General features: G+C 37.7%; 3 protein-coding genes and 1 pseudogene across 5 annotated transcripts; 3 read left to right on the forward strand and 1 right to left on the reverse strand.

Annotated features, from left to right (window-relative positions):
* The first annotated feature begins 720 nt into the window (after positions 1 to 720).
* Positions 721 to 5,719, forward strand: LOC119989583 (telomere repeat-binding protein 4-like). 2 transcript variants are annotated; one of them, XM_038835197.1, is made up of 10 exons: positions 721 to 1,001; positions 1,821 to 1,976; positions 2,063 to 2,915; positions 3,110 to 3,301; positions 3,388 to 3,450; positions 3,536 to 3,615; positions 3,925 to 4,151; positions 4,364 to 4,681; positions 4,794 to 4,857; positions 5,243 to 5,719. In XM_038835197.1, exons 2-10 carry the CDS (start codon positions 1,887 to 1,889, stop codon positions 5,459 to 5,461), a joined length of 2,106 nt encoding a protein of 701 aa, XP_038691125.1. In that variant the 5' UTR covers positions 721 to 1,001; positions 1,821 to 1,886; the 3' UTR covers positions 5,462 to 5,719. The 2 variants fall into 2 exon arrangements, with proteins under 2 accessions (XP_038691125.1, XP_038691127.1); XM_038835199.1 differs by having other exon boundaries at positions 1,825 to 1,976.
* Positions 5,720 to 9,342: 3,623 nt separating this feature from the next.
* LOC119988617 (scarecrow-like protein 14) lies at positions 9,343 to 12,727 on the forward strand. The gene is made up of 3 exons (XM_038833718.1): positions 9,343 to 9,569; positions 9,958 to 12,278; positions 12,386 to 12,727. The coding sequence occupies exon 2, from the start codon at positions 10,043 to 10,045 to the stop codon at positions 12,188 to 12,190; it is 2,148 nt and encodes a 715-aa protein (XP_038689646.1). The 5' UTR covers positions 9,343 to 9,569; positions 9,958 to 10,042; the 3' UTR covers positions 12,191 to 12,278; positions 12,386 to 12,727.
* An 895-nt stretch (positions 12,728 to 13,622) lies between these two features.
* On the forward strand, positions 13,623 to 15,696 carry LOC119988618 (annotated as a pseudogene).
* On the reverse strand, positions 15,691 to 19,037 carry LOC119988619 (protein FIZZY-RELATED 3-like). Of its 2 annotated transcripts, XM_038833720.1 has the most exons (11): positions 18,918 to 19,037; positions 18,099 to 18,720; positions 17,667 to 17,789; positions 17,435 to 17,539; positions 17,131 to 17,310; positions 16,915 to 16,977; positions 16,644 to 16,838; positions 16,413 to 16,514; positions 16,223 to 16,285; positions 16,071 to 16,139; positions 15,691 to 15,969 (listed from the first exon to the last, which is right to left on the reverse strand). In XM_038833720.1, the coding sequence occupies exons 2-11, from the start codon at positions 18,600 to 18,602 to the stop codon at positions 15,916 to 15,918; spliced, it is 1,458 nt and encodes a 485-aa protein (XP_038689648.1). In that variant the 5' UTR covers positions 18,603 to 18,720; positions 18,918 to 19,037; the 3' UTR covers positions 15,691 to 15,915. The 2 variants fall into 2 exon arrangements, with proteins under 2 accessions (XP_038689648.1, XP_038689647.1); XM_038833719.1 differs by lacking the exon at positions 18,918 to 19,037 and having other exon boundaries at positions 18,099 to 18,883.
* Between the last annotated feature and the right edge of the window lie 9 nt (positions 19,038 to 19,046).

Below are 19,046 nucleotides of genomic sequence, written 5' to 3' on the forward strand. Positions count from 1 at the left end.
AGTAATAAGCATATATAGATAAGATACCGAATCGCAAAACAAAGCAGACCACAAGCTGAACTGAAGGAAGGGTCCACCCCCCCAACTGTGCAGTTTTCATTTGCCAAAAACTGAACTGGACAACCGGCTGCGTGACACTTGGCGAATTGGGCGACTTGTTAAACAAGGCGTGTCAGAGTTAGACGCCTGCTTTTTTTGCTTTTCTTTTTTTGGCCTTTTTGACAAGCAAATTTAAGCATGCTTTATTTCATTCAATCCTTCTTATATTCCATCATAAAGACATATAACACAAACTCATGTTTGATGTTTCTATTAAAAAAAAATATGTGAGTAAATACACTTAATTCCAAGTAAAAACTTTCATCCCCAAAATTAGCAAATGTGATCATCATCATCAACTACCCAAAATAAAATATAAAAAAAAAAAAAAAAAAAACTTGTTTAGTTTTGGACGGTTGAGATAGAGAGTGCATTTTAACAAACAATTGATGCTTGTATGGAATCCAACTCCCCACTCACCAGTTTTTATCCCTTACATTTGTCCAACCTTATCCCCCACAAATTAAGAAATCATGGACAAAGTTGCGTACAATTATGAATTATCACAGCGCCACGTGGCGAAAACCCATCTCATAAATACTGCTAATTTACCGGCTGATCCGGTTGTGTGGCCAAAAAACTATAAAGATATATAATTCGGGGGTGGGGGTTTAAGCCACTGTTTTTCTTTTTCTTTTAAAAGGTTTTCTGCATCTTCTGTGGGTTTTTGTCCATAAACAAATAGAGGTTGAGAAAAACAGAGAGAGAGAGAGAGACAGAAATGGACGAGGAATTGGAACTGTGTGTGATCGTTCAATGAATTTGAAAATTTTATTGTAGAGTTCTGTAATTCTTGTTGTTTCCGCTGGATCGCGTAATTCTGTACTGAATTTGAGTCCATTTGTTGATAAACTCTTGGGAATTCCGCATGCTTGTTTGATTCTGTGATCGTTGTTGAGAAGGTGAGTTAATCAAGTTCTTGTTTTTATTGTTTGGGATTTGATCATCCGTGAATTCTGGATGTCTTTTTTTTTTCACCTCACCTTCTTCTTTCTTCTTTGTCAAACTGAATTTGAAGTTTACATCGAGATCCGCTCGTGAGAGTTAGGTGAGGTAGAATTTGATTAGCAATTGGAATTAACGCCTGTTGTTCTCAGACTGAGGACATAATATCAGGCGTTGGATCGAAGTCCTAGTTCAGTTTTCTCTGCACCTTTTGAGATCATTTGGTGCTTGAGTTCTGGTGATCCGGATCTAAATCATTTGTTTTAGAATAAAGTAGTTTTCCCATCATATCATGCTAATACCTTGTAGATTATCTTTTACTCTTTTTTTTCAGGGTAAGTGGGATTTATATATTAATTAACACAATCTGCAACTTACATTTAGAACTGACTATCTTATTTGAGAATTGTGTTTGTAATATGGAGATATTGACCGGTTAGCTTTCATACGTCATTGTTCAAGATCCTGAATTCCTGATGTATGGTTGAATCTTTAATAGCATTTTCTTCTCTGGCTTGTTCTGTATGCATTTTCGTGGTGTTTTTTTTCTTTATTTGATTTGTACTCAGTAAGGAGAGGGCTATTTTCCATGTTTGCAGAACTTTTCCATAATTCTTTTATTCCTATACCAAATAAGGGATGAATTGTCAGGATTATATTCTTATGTGCAATTCAAACTGCTGATCAGCTTAAATTTTACATGCAGTTCCTTTTTATATAAAATACTTGTCTGCATACTAGGTCTCTTATTTTCTTTTTCATGAATTTCATGGCAGCTAGCCAGGTAATTGGATCTTGTGGAAAAAGTTTCTTTTGTGTTTGATGAGTTCTTATTGCGTTGTATGCCTGAGATGGTGTTGAAGAAGAGGATACGTTATGGATTTAATGGCTTTCAGGTCCCCACTATACCTAAAGCTCCCAGATCAGCTCGAGTAAGCGTATAACGCAATATTTGTTTCTGTGGTATTTGCCATTACCTTGTATGTGTTTTAAATCAATTGCTTGTCATTGGTGCTAGAGGAGGGGTCCACTTAAGAAGACATTTGATGATGGTCAAATATGCGCATTTGAATTGCTGGCGTCTTTGGCTGGCAAGCTGTTGCAAGAGAGTGAAAGCTCTTCCACCTCTAGCAATGCATCTGAAGGAAATGATCTGCCTTTGATCAGTGATGTTGGCATTAAACAAGAACTGAAAGATGAAAATAAGGCACTGATAGCTGATTGCCTTAATCATGGGAATTGCGGAGAGAGGACTTTTGTCTCTGAGGTGGGTTTGCGAAAGATGGATGGGAAGTGCTTTTCAAAAGAAATGACACCCGATGAATGTGATTCTATTCTGGAACGTGCTTCAGTAACCAGAAATTCTGGTTTCTCAGAGAAACTCAACAGTGATGTGAAGTCTGTTATTTGCAAAAGTGAGACGGCTTCTGGAGATTTTCATGGGGTGACAGAGGGCGGTTCTCCTGATCTTCTTGAGTCTTGTGATGGCAACCTAGATAAGGGATTTAGAAGGCAGCAAGAGGCTGAGAAGTTGGTGGCTGGATATATGACTATGAATAATGCAAATGGCTCACACTATCCAATAGATTTGTGTTCGGAATTTCCTGCATTGGTCAAATCAGACAGTAAAGTCAAATTGCCAACATGCATGAATCCTGTTCCAGATGCTTCTTTTACTAGGCACGGGAATGGTGTCAAATTAGGTAGTAGAGATGATGCTGAAAAATTTCTTAGGTGTACTAAACCTAGCACCAATATAAAAGCTTTTAGGCCTCTAACACGAACTGGAGACCGAAGAATTAGGAAGTTCCTGACATCAAAATACTGGAAAGTAGCTCCAAAATTGAAGGACTGTGACACTGAAAAAACTGGTAAGAATCTTGTCAGTGGTTTGAATAATATTGTCAGATCCTTCGTTTTGTGTGAGTCTCATTATGGTTTTCTTTTTCCTGAACTTCATGATTTTTTGCCACTTCTTGGATGTGTGGGCATGTCAGTGGGTGCATGCCTCTGAGAAATTATGTTTGATTTTTCTGATGCTGATGTACCATGTTGTGGCCTTTAGATGGTGGACTAAAGCCTTTCATGTATCACAAGAGAAAGATATATCAGAATCGTGAAAGATGCCAATATAACAGTCTTTACAAGAGGAGGAAAATTTCTGATCGGAGTTCGGTCGTGATTTCTGATGGTGGGTTCAGTAGTGAGAGTGTTTCTAATATTCCTGAGAAGGGGATGAACAGGGAGAAGAATGGAGGTATCTTCCTTACATTTCCTATTATTTAGGGATTCGAGGTCCAAGTAATTTGTATTGTAACTAACTTTCTCAATTGTTATGTTCAGTGAATGGAATAACACCTGGAGTTAAGGGGCATCAAGCAACCTTTTACTCCAAGGATTCTCATGGTTAGAGCTTTTGGTGAATTATTGAAAAGTCATTCATTTGAGTGGGATTCAAAAGGTTTTCTGATTGTTATATTCTTCTGTACAGTGAAGTTAAGCATAAAATCCTTCAGGGTACCAGAGCTTTTCATTGAAGTTCCAGAGACAGCAACTGTTGCCTCATTGAAGGTATTTTTGGGTGTCGATTTTCTGAATACAATGAAGAGAACTCTTCCTTATTGCAGCATAAAAAATTGTCACTACTCACTAGTATTGTGCATAGCAGTGATCATAACTGATGTTCGTTATTTATTAGTAATTAAAATTTACATTTTTACCATCCCTTCTTTTGCTTTTCTTTAGGTTATTGCCTGGTTTTTGTCGTCTTATATGTTCTATTGAGTGGCATCAAAAATTATTCAAGCAATTTGTTATTGGGTGCGTTTATTGTTGAGTTTCTAATTTTTGTACTATGACGTTGTATGCAACATCCTATAGAGGACAGTTATGGAGGCTGTGACTTCCATACTTGGAGATGGTTTACATGTTGGGGTAGTTCTTCGAGGAAAGAAGGTTAGAGATGACAACAGAACCCTCTCACAGACTGGAATCTCTTGTAAAGACAATTTGGATAGTCTGGGTTTCACATTAGAGTCTAATATTGCGCAAGCTCCTCCTCCTGTATGCGCAGATGATCCATGTGACATTTCTCAACTTGTATCTAGGTAATTCAGATGCACTTTCATGCCTATAATTGAAAAGAAACTGTTTGTTATTCTACAGTTTAGTTTTCCCTGATTATAATCTCAATGTGAGTATTTGAAGCATAAATCTGTCAATCAGATGGGATGAGATTTTAGATAATGGTTTTAGGATTATTAATGTATTCATTGTTGCATCTCATTTGTTACTAATACCTTTTTTGCTTTATCTGCAGGTCCCCAGCGAATCCTATTTTTGATTCAGGGAACTCTGATGCCTTACCTAACCCTCCCTCACTGACCAATCCAGGCGATAATGTTGAATGCAATAATGAATCAGTGACATCTCTTGCTGACACGCCAACTGACACAACAGTTAACCATTGTAGAGCTCTGGTCCCAGTTCCAGCTATGAATATCGAAACACTTGCTATGGTCCCTGCAAACCGGAAACCCAGGCGATCTGAATGTGTGCAACGTAGAACAAGGAGACCTTTTTCTGTGGCAGAAGTAGAAGCACTGGTGCACGCTGTTGAAGAACTAGGAACTGGAAGGTTTGATTCTAGACCTGTTAAATGACACAGAGTTGATATAACAGGCTTCTTGGATTAGTTTCTATTGTTAGCTTATTCAAAAGTTTAATTATGTCATTCTTTTCTTTTGTAGGTGGCGTGATGTTAAATTGCGTGCTTTTGAGGATGCAGACCATCGAACTTATGTGGACTTGAAGGTGAGGATCTTCCATTCTGGTTATTATTCAATTATGACATACATAATAAAGGGTGTGCTCATGTTGCTATTCAAATGAATGGATAGTTCTTGTTATCGACATACTTGTGCAGTTGCATATTTAATTAGTGATTAGGTTGCATATTTAATCAGTGATTATTTTTTCTATGTTTGTAGGATCTTTTTAGGAAAGGAATTTTTTCATACGCTTTCCCTTATATATAGATCATAACTAATATCCTCCTCCCCAAAAAACCCAAAAAAGAAGAAGAAGAAAGAATTGGACTGAGGGTTTTCATTCTGAGTGGATGCTGTCAACAATGCATTGCATGGTAATTTGGCAGAGATGTTCTAACCATAAGCCTTTTTGATATGGGGTTGTACAGGACAAATGGAAAACATTGGTTCACACAGCGGAAATTGCCCCTCAGCAAAGAAGGGGTGAGCCAGTGCCACAGGAGCTGTTGGACAGGGTCTTAGCTGTGCATGCGTATTGGTCTCATCATCAAATTAAGCAACAAGGGAAGCCTCATCCTGGAATTCTGAATGCTGCAGAAACTCATTCTGGTAAGGATGGAACCGAATGTATCCCGCTCATAATGTAAAAATTGAAAAATGTTACAGGTGCATAGGAAAAGCCAATTGTACAAATAAATCATTCAATGTAACATTCTCACACTCACATGATTGATTCATTGCCGCTTTCCTACTTGGATAGGCTGGCATTTGTAAATGACTTGGTGGAATAAGGTTATTCTAACATCTCCACATAATTTTTTTTCCCTTTCAATTCATTCAAGTTATGTAACTTGTACTTGTGAAATTCTGAATTTAACTGCAGAAGATTAAGTAGTTTTCTTCTTCTTCTTTTTTTTAATTGTCTTTTGACTCTGGCTTTTCTGTGGTGTTTGTGATACGGCATGATCCTTCATGTCCATGTCGTTGGAATACATTCGCAAAAACTTCACGTGACAGAGAGGATGTCAATTATTTATTTCAATGAGTCGATCAATGGAAGACAATAATTTAGCATTAGATATCACATTAGGATAAAGAAGATGTATGTTAGGTTTCTTAATCTTGAACTTGATTTGGTCTTGGTCTGGTTGTGTGTCACCTTCAACAAGTATTGGTTGACCATTGTTTTTTTGTTTTTTGATAACCAAAAATGATACTATACAAATTTGTCTTTTACACATCCAATATGATACTAAACCCGGGTTATCAAATCACATGACGACATGATAAGTTGGATCAAATCTCAATACATGGCCACAAAGATATTGTTTACGATAGGAATCAAATTCAAGACCTCCCAAATCCATATATTGATTTGCCATTCTTGCTTTTAAACATATCATAATGACCCTAATATTAAAAGAAAGAATATATTCCAATGGGTGATGCTTTATAAACCCCCATTTTTACTGCTCACCCCCCATTTTTTGGGATTGGAGCCTTCATTGCCACAAAGATATTGTTTACTATAAGAATCAAACTCAAGACCTCCTAAAACCATATATTGATTTGTCATTCTTGCTTTTAAACATATCATAATGACCCTAATACTAAAAGAAAGAATATATTCCAATGGGTGATGCTTTATAAACCCCCATTTTTACTTTTCAACCCCATTTTTTGGGATTGTAGCCTTCATGGTTTCTTTTTCAAATCAATATGATTTGACTTTGTGCCAAAAATTATTACAAATTATTTTTTAATAAAAAAGATGGGACCCACCTTTATATTATTATTCTTTTACACTTTTTTTATTCTTTTATTTATTATTCGTTTATTTACTTAACAATTTTATTAATTTAATATATATTATTATTTTACTTAACATTTTTTAATAATTTGACTTAAAAAATAATTTATATTTTATTAATAATTTATATTATTAATACTTTAAGATAATTATTTTAATTTTGATATAAAAATATTTAATAATTTATACCAAAAATTAATTTAAATAAAAATTATATTTATTATATTAAATTTAATATTAAATTAAGCTCAATTTTTTCACCAATTTTCTGCTAGCATTGAAAATAAATCTTTTCACTCTATGAAAGGCACCCTTAATCAGACTTGGAGTCAGCAGTATTGTCTATTCATCAGCTCATCCAATGTCAGTTCACAGCAATAAAAGCTAGTTTGGAGAAAAACAAAAATATTATCCAATATCGATTCAAAACAGGCCTATTCCGAGAATTACGGGGTTTTGTCTCAATAGATGCGTTGAATCTGATTTGGTTGGAATTTGAATGGTCTAAAGTTGTTGGAGAAGACATCTACTCTTGCATATGTAAACTTCGTATGAGTAATGGATTGTCATGTGCGCACAAGCTTGCAATATACACGATTACGCAGTTGCATGGGTCACGTCGTACACGTAACAACTAGAAGAATTTATTAAGTGTAGACGTTCTATATTTCCTCATGAAATCACGGTGTTGTAATTTATATAATTTGTTTGAGTATTGAAATGTTATTTGTCTGTATTTTAGTTGAATATTTGAAAAAGAGAGTCCGTCTATAAGTGAAACCAATGAAAATCAGCGAGTGCATTAAAACATATATATGTATAAAAAAAATTATTATACTGAAAAAAGACTTTAACAATTATAAAAATTTAAACCTTTTTAATCAAATTGAAATTAATGTTGCATGGCTCTTACAACAATTATAACACAATTAATCGATTTTTAATTGATTTATCTCCTAAAAATCATTTAAACAAAAGAAGAAGCAAATCGACCTGTCAAAAGTGGATGCTTATTTCGACGCTTTAGCAAACAATGATGGCATTGTGTAGTGTGTACGGGATATATATGCGCATGCAGTGCACGTTAACAAGGCCATAGTACCCTCGAGAACTTGTTGTAATATTTTCAAAAACTTTTTTATAAAGGATTTAAACCCTAATACTTTATTCCATAATAACAATCGTTACACCTAACATTATGTTAGTGGCCTAAGAATTTACAAACACTAACAGAGGAATTACAAAACCTAAGAACAAACACTGAACTGGACTAATATCATACTAACATTGAGATGTACTCAAATAACACTATCCTATGCTAAATCCGTATAGACTTAAACAAAAATTGAAAGCAAAACAAAATACATGGATTTGATCAAAATTCTTGTCTTCCCCTTCATCAAAAAAGAAACTCCATCAGATTTATGAGTCTCATCACTGTGCATCAAATATGTGTCACTTGAACACAACCAACATAATCGATATTGAGAAGAATCCACGACAACTAAAAGAGAATAACCAAATTTCATAAAATATGAAATGGTGAAATTTTTTTTATGTATTCCTTATTGAACATAATAAAGATTATAAACTAGATGGACCAACTACTGCAGAACTTAAAACGTGTTATGGTCTACTGCTCATCCTCCTTACATATGTACTAGGAGACAAATTTTGGTTGAGAGTAAATTTTAGAGAAAGAAGAGGTGGCTTGAATTTCTTGGCTTAATCTAATCAACAATCACATTGTTAATTGAAAAATATACATTAAATTTGTCTTTTTGTACCGTCAATGATAAAAAAATATCGACATTTCATCGAAATTTGACTGAAGAAATAAGGGGGAGAGAGAGAGATGAACAATCAATCAGTCAACTGCTTTTTTGGCCTTTTTGTACCCCGGAGATCTACGTGGCACGATTCTATTGATGTTTATAGGTCCAAGAAATTGGGCACATGATCTGTGTCGCACACTTCAATCACAGATGTTCTCTGATAGGGGTGTAAAAAAAAAAAAGGTACTGAATTGACATTGACATTGACATGAGGTCATGCACTTGACTAACATGTATGTATGTGACACTAATGACTTGAAATTGAAACAAACGCTACATCGAATGGTTCTACTTCAAACATCACATTCATACATAAAATGATGAAAAAGGGTGGTGGACAACGACTTTTATATTCCTAGTTTAAAAAAAGGTCATTGTAATCCTAGGATTGACTTTCATACGTTATCCATTGTCATAATTGACTCCTCAATTCATGAAGTACCTTGGTCAACGTTCATACTTATCTAATAGGTCTCTTTGCGTGGGTCAAAATATACTTAACACCGCTTAATTATTTCAACTTTCAAAGTTAGTCTCCAATATTTTTTTTCATTTTTTGAATTGTCAAACAACATTGATGAAATATTTCGTTAAATATGCATGAAATTAACATAATCATCGATGTTTAATCGGAGAACGACAACCCACCCAAAGACAACAGCACAACAAAACCAACATAAAATTAATTAAACAGTTTTTTAACTAACGTCAGTTTTTAATCCACCAAACACCTCACAGCATATTTCACAATTTTAAACTCAGCATATTTTTCATAATATTTTCATTAGCATTGAAAATCAAACTTTTCGCTTTACCAAACAGAACTATAGAGCTATAGTGGAAGAACATAAATGATATACACCCGCGTCAGTACTCAGTAGTTGAACCATCGTTAGAGGAGAGAATCAAGCGTTCGAGAACCCACAAAACTTGGACGGCTGAGATTGCGTCAGCCCATCACGGATCCTCGGCGCATGCTGGCAGTGGCGGTTGCCAAATGTTCATTCTTTCATTTTCATACCCTAAAAAAGCAGTCTTTTTTTGTTTTTCGACACTCCCTAGTCTCTTCCGGCAATTGAGGAGGCGAAGCACTCTCTCTGCGTCTCTCTGGTTTGTTTGAGATACTTTTTCTATCACATTATTATTATATGGGATGTTTAATTACTTAAAAGATTTTTTTTTTACTTGATTCCACTTTAGATTACCTGATTCCATGCTTAACTTTTCTTTGGTGCCTTTGATTTGATGTTGATTCTTTTGTTTTTCAAATGCGATTACGGTTAATTCTCACCTTTAGCACATGCTGATCAACTTTTTTGTCAGTTTATATATTTATATAATTGTTTCAATTTCTGTATCCAATGTATTTTACTTCGCAAAGTTCCCACTTTTTTCCGTTTTGTTGTGTATTTCCCATTTCCGGTGATTCTGGGGTTAATCGATCTTGGGTATCTGGTTTCCTATTGTGGGCTGAATTTTCCTTTTGATCTGGTTGCAGGGATATTGATGTTGGAAACTGAATTTGGGATTTTTTTTTTCCCCGATTGTTAAGTGTGGCTTTAGCTGATAGTTTCTTGCAATAGATGGTCATGGACCAAATCCTGAAGGGATTGTATGGTTCTGTTAATGAACCAGAACTCGGCTGTGGGAGCCTTTCTGTTTCATCGAATCAGAATCTCAAAGCAAACGGCCCTTTTGTAGACCAAATGCATGGAAATACACCTTTGCAAGCTGATACAATTTCTAGCAATTTGCCCCCTGGTTCAATAGTGAACCAAGAGGGAGATACTCATGAGGATTTCGATTTTAGTGATGTAGTTTTGAAGTACATAACCCAGATACTTATGGAAGAAGATATAGAAGAGAAGAACTGCATGTATCAAGAGTATTCCACAGCACTTCAAGCCACTGAAAAATCCTTTTATGAGCTTATTCACGATACTAGCCCTTCTGTTGATCTGAAACATGAAAATCAAGATGGAAATTACGTGAATTACAGTAGCAGCACTAATGTGAGTGACATAGTGGATCCTAGGTTGACTTGTGATCTGGATGACCATAAGTCTGTAGATGAACCTTCTCAATCCATTTCTCTTGCATCTTACACTTCAGGGAGCAGCACTATTACTGAGGCCGAATCTGTTGCGCAGTTTAAGAAAGGGTTTGAAGAAGCTAGTAAGTTTCTTCCAAATAATAATTGCTTGTTTGTTGATTTGGAGAGTAGCGGCTTTTCTCTTAAAGATCTGAGGTTAGAAGCTAAGAATGTGACAGCTGATAGGGGAAATAAGCATGGGAATGAGCTTCCTGTTGATGAAACCAGGGGAAAGAAAAATCCTCATCCCGAAGATGTGTATTCGGAGGGTGGGAGGAGTGGCAAGCAATCGGCAGTTTACACTGAACCGAGTGTAAATTCGGCAATGTTCGATTTAGTGTTACTGAATTGTGGACAAGAATCTGCTCTTCGTGAAGCTCTACAGAATGGGAGAAACAAGAATGTGCAACAGAATGGACAGTCAAAAGGGTCTAATGAAGGAAAGGCCCGTAGGAAGAAACCAGGAGGCAGAAGAGATGCAGTTGATTTGAGAATTCTCTTGACTATGTGTGCACAAGCTGTTTCGACGGATGATCGTAGAAGTGCGAATGACCTGTTGATGCAAATTAGACAGCATTCATCGCCCACAGGAGATGGTATGCAAAGAATGGCCTGCTATTTTGCTGATGGGCTTGAGGCTCGATTGGCTGGTTCTGGAACCAAGATATACAAAGCCCTTATCACAAAGCCAACATCAGCGGCTGATGTTTTGAAAGCATATCAGTTATATCTTGCGGCATGTCCTTTTAAGAAGCTCTCAAATTTTTTCTCAAATAAAACAATTATGATTGTAGCTGAGAAAGCAACAAAGCTTCATATTATCGATTTTGGCATTCTCTACGGTTTCCAATGGCCTGTCCTTATTCAACGTCTTTCCTCTAGACCTGGTGGATCTCCTAAGCTTCGGATTACTGGGATTGATTTTCCGCAACCAGGTTTTCGACCAGCTGAAAGGGTTGAAGAGACAGGGAGCCGGCTAGCAAAATATGCTGCAAAATTTAAAGTTCCATTTAAGTTCGATGCAATAGCTAAGAAGTGGGCTACCATTCAAATTGAAGATTTGAAGATTGATAAAGATGAAGTACTTGTTGTAAACAGTATTCACAGGCTTAGAAATCTACTGGACGAAACTGTGATTGTGGAGAGTCCAAGGAATATTGTTCTCAACTTAATCACGAAGATGAATCCGGATGTTTTTATACTGGGGACTGTGAATGGTGCATATAGTGCACCATTTTTCATTTCACGATTCCGAGAAGCTCTCTTCCACTTTTCTACGTTGTTTGATATGCTAGAGACAAATGTACCTCGTGACATTCCAGAGAGGACACTATTAGAGAAAGAAATATTTGGATGGGAAGCAATGAATGTCATTGCATGTGAAGGCGCTGAGAGGATTGAGAGACCAGAGAAGTACAAGCAGTGGCGAGTCAGAAATCTAAGAGCTGGACTTATACAGCTCCCTTTGGATCGGGAAATTGTCAAGATAGCAAAGGAGAAGGTAAATTCCCTCTACCATAGAGATTTCGTAATTGATGAAGATAGTGAGTGGTTGCTTCATGGCTGGAAAGGCCGGATTGTTTATGCTCTCTCTTGTTGGAGATCTGCATCTTTACTCCATGACAAAGATATCACATAAAAAGGCAGGGTTTGGAGTTCTCATGCAGCTGTTGCCCATCCTTTGTGCTTAAGGCTTTCCCCTAGGCCTTCTGATTAATGAAGCTAAGGTACGAGTATTTTTTTCTAGTTTATTTTAACTCTGTATGCATTAGTAGTCTAAATTACTGATGAACAAACATGTTGTTTATAACAATTTACTGTATTTGCTGAGCAGGCAATTGGGAGCTTATTTTTTATTAGAGCTTTCATCATGCCAAGAAAAGCAACTTCTTCAGTTTAGGTAGCAGATGGAGTTACTAAATTTATCTGAAGAAACATGAATCATATGTTAGCTTGAACTGATGCTTCATCTACATCAGCCTCAGTCTAGCAAGACAGGCATTGATGAATATGTGGAACAGAGCTTATGATTTCTAGTTAAATGGTAGAAGCTTGCAGAAATCAAAACTTTAGTTTAAAGATTCTCTTGAACAGGATAAGGATCCAGCTCATATTCTTGTTGAACTGCGCTCTTTTGCTCTTTATTGTAGTACTACTAGATTGAAATGGTTGTCAAGTTTTCTTGTTTTCTGTTCTTTAATGGTGGTTTTGCTCAAGTGGTGTGGTCATGCTAAATTCTCCTGTCACTTGCTTATCTTAACTGGTTAGCTAGCAATGTATTAATGTTCTAAATCCCACATCGCTCGGAAGAAGAAGATGTGAAGTGCAGAAAATAATAGAACAAATTTCCTAGCTCGTAACAAATGTTTTTTTTTTTTTTCTTTTTCAAACTAGTAGGGATTGATACGGAGTGGCGCCAGTCTAGGAAGAGACTGGGGTTAGGTCTATTTTGACCCACGCAAGAGACCCATTAGGTAAGCATGAACGTTGACCAACCCAGTTCATGAATTGAGAATGATTGAGGGGTCAATTATCAAATGGGTTGACGTATGACTTTCAATCCTAGGATTACTATGATCTGTTGACATTGTAATATCCCATCAAGAGAAGCAACAATGAATCCTTGTTGAGGGTGACACAGCTAGACTAATCAAGTTTAAGCTTAAGAAACCCAACACACATCTTTGTCTTCATGTGAAATCTAAGCCTAAATTATTGTCTTCCATTGATTGACACGTCCTATTTTGGTATTTTATTTTTGTCATTTCTTAAATTATCAAACAATGCGGATTAAATGAAATAATTAACTTACAAAACAATACCTGTCCTCTGTTTTCATGTGTATGGAAGGGTCTTGTGCTAGTTATGTTTTTATCACTACCCAAAAATAGAGTTCTTTTAAATTTTCAATCTTTAGTCTCTTCCTGCAATTGAGGAGGCCAACCGCTCTCTCTGCGTCTATCTGGTTTGTCTGAGCATCTTTTATTGCATCGTTATATGTTGATTCTTGTGTTTTTCAAATGCAATTATGATTAATTCTTCCCTTTAACACATACTCGGCTTTTTGTCAGCCTGAAACCAGCAGCCCTTCAGTAAATCAAATGAATGGAAATACACCTTTGCAATCTGATACAGTTTCTAGCAATCTGCCAGCGGGTTCAATGGTGAACCAAGAGGGAGATGCGCATGAGGATTTTGATTTCAGTGATGTAGCTTTGAAGTACGTAACCCAGATGCTTATGGAAGAAGATATGGAAGAGGATGTGGAAGAGAAGAGCTGCATGTATCAAGAACATTCCACAGCACTTCAAGCCGCTGAAAAATCCTTGTATGAGCTTATTCACGATACTAGCCCTTCTGTCGATCTGAACCATAAAAACGGAGATGGGAATCAAGTGAATTACAGTAGCAGCACCAATGCGAGCGATGTAGTGGATGACCCTTCTCAATCCACTTCTTCTCCTGTATCTTACACTTCAGGGAGCAACACTATTACTGCTATGGATTCTCCTCTCGGCACTCTTAGAACTTCTCGAATATTTACGGCGGCCACATCTGTTGTGCAGTTTAATAAAGGGTTTGAAGAAGCTAGTAAATTTCTTCCATACAGTAATTGTTTGGCGAGTAATGGGTTTTCTCTTAAAGATCTGAGGTTAGAAGCTCATGTGGGAAATAAGCAGGGGAATGAGATTCATGTTGATGAAACCAGGGGAAAGAAAAATCCTCATCCTGAGGATTTGAATAATTCGGAGGGTGGGAGGATTAACAAGCAATCGGCAGTTTACACTGAATCGAGTGTACATTCGGCTATGTTTGATTTAGTATTACTGAATGGTGGACAAGAATCAGCTTTACAGAAGGGGAGAAACAAGAATGTGCAAAAGAATGGACAGTCAAAAGGGTCCAATGGAGGAAAGGCCTGTAGGAAGGAACCAGGAGGGAAAAGAGAAGTAGTTGATTTAAGAATTCTCTTGACAATGTGTTCACAAGCTGTTTCAGCAGATGATCGTAGAAGTGCAAATGAGCTGTTGATGCAAATTAGACAGCATTCATCACTTACAGGGGATGGTATGCAGAGAATGGCCAGCTATTTTGCTGATGGGCTTGAAGCTCGATTGGCGGGTTATGGAACCAAGATATACAAAGGCCTTATCACCAAGCCAAGATCAGCGGCCGATGTTTTGAAAGCATATCAGTTAATTCTTGCTGCATGTCCTTTTAAGAAGCTCACTAATTTTTTCTCAAATAAAACAATTATGAATGTAGCTGAGAAAGCAACAAAGCTTCATATTATTGATTTTGGCATTATATATGGTTTCCAATGGCCTTCCCTTATTCAACGTCTGTCAGCTCGGCCTGGTGGACCTCCTGAGCTTAGGATTACTGGGATTGATTTTCCGCAGCCGGGTTTTCGACCAGCAGAAAGGGTTGAAGAGACGGGGAGCCGGCTAGCAAAAAATGCAGAAACATTTAAAGTTCCATTTAAGTTCAATGCAATAGCTCAGAACTGGGACACCATTCGAATTGGAGATTTGAAGATTGAGAAAGAAGAAGTAGTTGTCGTAAACAGCCTTTACAAGCTTAAAAACCTACAGGATGAAACTGTGATTGTGGAGTGTCCAAGGAATATAGTTCTCAACTTAATCAGGAAGATGAATCCGGATGTTTTCATACTGGGGACTGTGAATGGAGGATATGGTGGGCCATTTTTCATTTCGCGATTCAGAGAAACACTCTTCCATTATTCTACTTTGTTTGATGTGCTGGACACTAATTTGCCCCGCAAGAGTCCAGAGAGGATGCTGGTAGAGGGTGAGCTATTTGGACGGGAGGTGATGAATGTGGTTGCATGTGAAGGCGCAGAGAGGACTGAGAGACCAGAGACTTACAAGCAGTGGCAAGTGAGAAATGTAAGAGCTGGACTCACCCAACTCCCTTTGGATAGGGAAGTTGTCAAGACAGCAAAGGAGAAGGTGGATTCCCTCTACCATAAAGATTTCGTAATTGATGAAGATGGTGAGTATTTTGCTTCAGGGCTGGAAAGGCCGGATTGTTCTTGCTCTCTCTTGTTGGAGATCTGCGTCTCGACTCCATGACAAAGAAATCACGTACATGAAAAAGGATTTAATCCAAATAATATCATGATAACATTACACTTGACTTGAATATTGTAGCAAACTGGAACAAATTTGAAATACAGACCTACTTTACAATTCTCTCCTCCATTTATAGACTGCTAAGTTGCGTTGCGGAGGAAAATACTCTTTCTATGGGGCATGATGTTTCTGTATAGTGAGTGTATTATGTATCAATTTACAGAACAATTTAGGTTGGTGGAAGGAAGGAAGGAAGGAAGGGATTAGGTCATCTGATATGTGTTCGTCCTAATGACCAAAGATTTGTATTCTTGACTGGTGCCTGGAAATACAAACAGAAAAAAAGGAACTTATTAGGTGTGCAGAGATTTTGATTATAAAGTTTCGATGATCGACTCTGAATTTGGTCGAGGAACAAAATACCGGGGTCTTCATGGATGGGAAGACATTCCAAAACCGTAGTGTCTCATCTCCTGCTCCAGTCACTATTGTCTGTACTAGTGATTCAAATATAATATATTATACAGGTACTTGGATTCTTGGATAAGTATTCATTGAGGAAACACAAACAGTACCTGACCGTCGGGAGACATGGCTAGATAAAGTACGCGCAAACAATGGCCGGTTAGGGTTGCAACCTGTGTGAATGTGATACACGTGGGGAAGTATATTAGAAGCTAGCTAAAGTCAGTGAGACGCACGCTGGCTTTGATGATAATGAAGAAGAGCATAGAGTATGAGAGAATTAAACGCATCTCAATGTACCTTAGCCATAGATGGATATTTCCACACCATAATTTGATTCTGGGAATATCCATGGGTGCTAACTAGCTCATTCACATTTTTACTCCATGCTAGATTACAAACCTGCACAAGTCCAGAAGTAAATAGAGATGGTAGCATCAGCTTAATGTGACAAAAAGTTAATTATCAAGCAATTTCATGATACACCGTATGTGGCATGGCAATTGAAGTAGATGCTGTAAAGAAGGAAACCTGGCTTCCAGTATCAATACTGTTTAACTGATGACCAATCGTAGTGTTCCAAAAGCGAATGCATCGGTCAGCAGTTCCACCTCCAGATGCAAGAAGGCTACTTTGGTGGGGTGACCATGCAATGGCTTTGACAGCAGCTGTATGTTGTGTCAATCTCAAAGTCGGATGCTGAGAATGCTGGTTCCAAACCAAGAGCTGCTCGTAACAAATTGTATTAGTACTTGACCAAATCGAAGACTATAAGGAAAAACTCGAATGACTTGGTGATGACCTGATTATCATTTCCACCTGATGCAAGTTCCCTGTCATCATGGGACCATTTCAACCCACAAACCTGAGGATCAGACATAACTTATTATGTGTGTTTTATGTTCTCGCCTAATAATCTAATCCACTGAATTAAGCCGGAAATAGACAAAATACAATCATGCAGTCACTCCAAGTAGTCATATGTGCGTAGCTTGCAAAACTCTCCCGAATGCTTTACCTCTGATTTGTGACCAACAAACTTGCTGACATAGTCACTTGAAACGCGAAGGTCATGCTGAAGTATGTTACGGTCCCTGCTTCCCGATGATAATATGCGAGAATTCCATGCCAAGACTCCGGTTCTAGTTTGATGTCCGCCCATGTTTCTAACTTTCTTGCCCTGATTCCCATCCCATACCTGCACAACAGATGCCAAGTTGGTAACCTCGAGTTTGTCCACAAAAATAGATATTTCTCTGTGAATCAAATGTAAAGATGAAGCAAAATTTATCTGAAATCAAACGGTATAGAAGTTAAGCCACCTGAACTTGACCACGGCTTGTACCAATTGATATGTATGAACCCTCCCTGGTCCATTGAACTGCACACACCCCGTCATTAGGTCCTAAATCACACAATTTAGTCACCTGAGAACAAGACAACCATATGTTTTGTTACAAACACAATTGAATCCCAAATTTTCTCTCTTCAATAGCAGCGAGAGAGAGGGAAAAAAAAAAAATTTGTCTGAAACATCGTACATAAAAATCTTACTTTGCTGTTTGATGCACTCCATAAATAAACACACGTGCCCAGCCCGACTGCAAGTACATTCTGTGAGGACCAATCTACCAGGTTCAAATAGGAGTCATCTCCAAGAGATGGGGCTTCCAACATCTGCAATAATATGTATAAACCACACTTATGAAGATTTCTCATCTTGCTTTGATGCACATGCACTTGGTCTTAAATCATGATGAGCTTGGCTTGATTCTCTCATCTATCTTTCTTTGGAATTAAACGCAGTTTATAGAAGAAAGTCAAATTATCCTACTTTCATTTGTTCATTTTCTCTTACGCAAAAATAAAGCTTTACAAAATTAGTTCTTTTAAGGAAGAGGGGAGGGGAGTTTGCTGTAAGGTTGAAGTCAATTCTACTTGTCCTCTATTTTCTGAGCAACCAAACAGAAAATGTCGAAATTATACCTTATGGGGTGTCTTAGGGACTTTTCTCGTAGGCTTCTGAGGGGTGGAAGCCCCACTAGAAACCCCACTATCGTGCCCCAAGATGGAAGGAGTGTACGGAGAATTAGGCCCCGATTGGTCAGTCTTGAATCTCAACATGTTCTTGCTTGGACTCATCGGCGATCCATGACCTGCAGGAGAAGAAAAAGACCCAAAATCAGACCCAAATAACTCAGATTTTAACAACCTCGAGTAAGGCTCATTTCCCCCTTCTTTAACAGGCGACCCCTTCTCTACGAGCCCAAAAGTGTGCAGCCTTGAAGAGGATCTGCAGGGTATGAATCTGTCGCTGCAAGTAGAAGATTTCGATGGAGACGTCAAGCCTGATAATGCACGATAGGAACCCGGAGACGATAAGCTCGATATTGCTCTAAAAGAACCCGAAAAAGTCTCCAGCTGCAGCGAGGTTTCGCTCATCCCAGCTGGGAGATTTAGCCTGTTCTTCCTCCTCTGTGGCGACTCCATTTTCTTTGATAATTTTTGGAATTACTGGGTCCGACAGAGGAATGGGAGGATTAGTTGCTATGGATATTGATTTCAAGGGCCTCTTTCTCTGTCTCTCTCTCTCTCTCTCTCTCTCTCTCTCTCTCTGCAAGCAAAGAGAGGATATGAAGGTGAGAGGCGCTTTGGTGTGAAGAGGAAGACTTGCAACGTTCAAATCCTGGGTGTACATATAGAAGCTGGGATTTTGGGAATTTTTAAATTTGTTTCCTTTTAGGTTACCGCGTTATACACAGCATTTCAACGGTCAGTACCGACCAAGAAGCTTGTGATGTCTACCTGTCAAAAAGAGCCGTTGCCTTCCATTAAATAATAGATTTCTCCTCCAAAATTCCTTCTCTTTTCCCACTTGTTTCTATCACAAGCACTGATAACTTAAAATCATAGGCAAAAACTAGATCAGCCAGA

The sequence above is a fragment of the Tripterygium wilfordii genome, chromosome 21, assembly GCF_013401445.1.
Source record: "Tripterygium wilfordii isolate XIE 37 chromosome 21, ASM1340144v1, whole genome shotgun sequence".
NCBI classification, from domain to species: Eukaryota; Viridiplantae; Streptophyta; class Magnoliopsida; order Celastrales; family Celastraceae; genus Tripterygium; species Tripterygium wilfordii.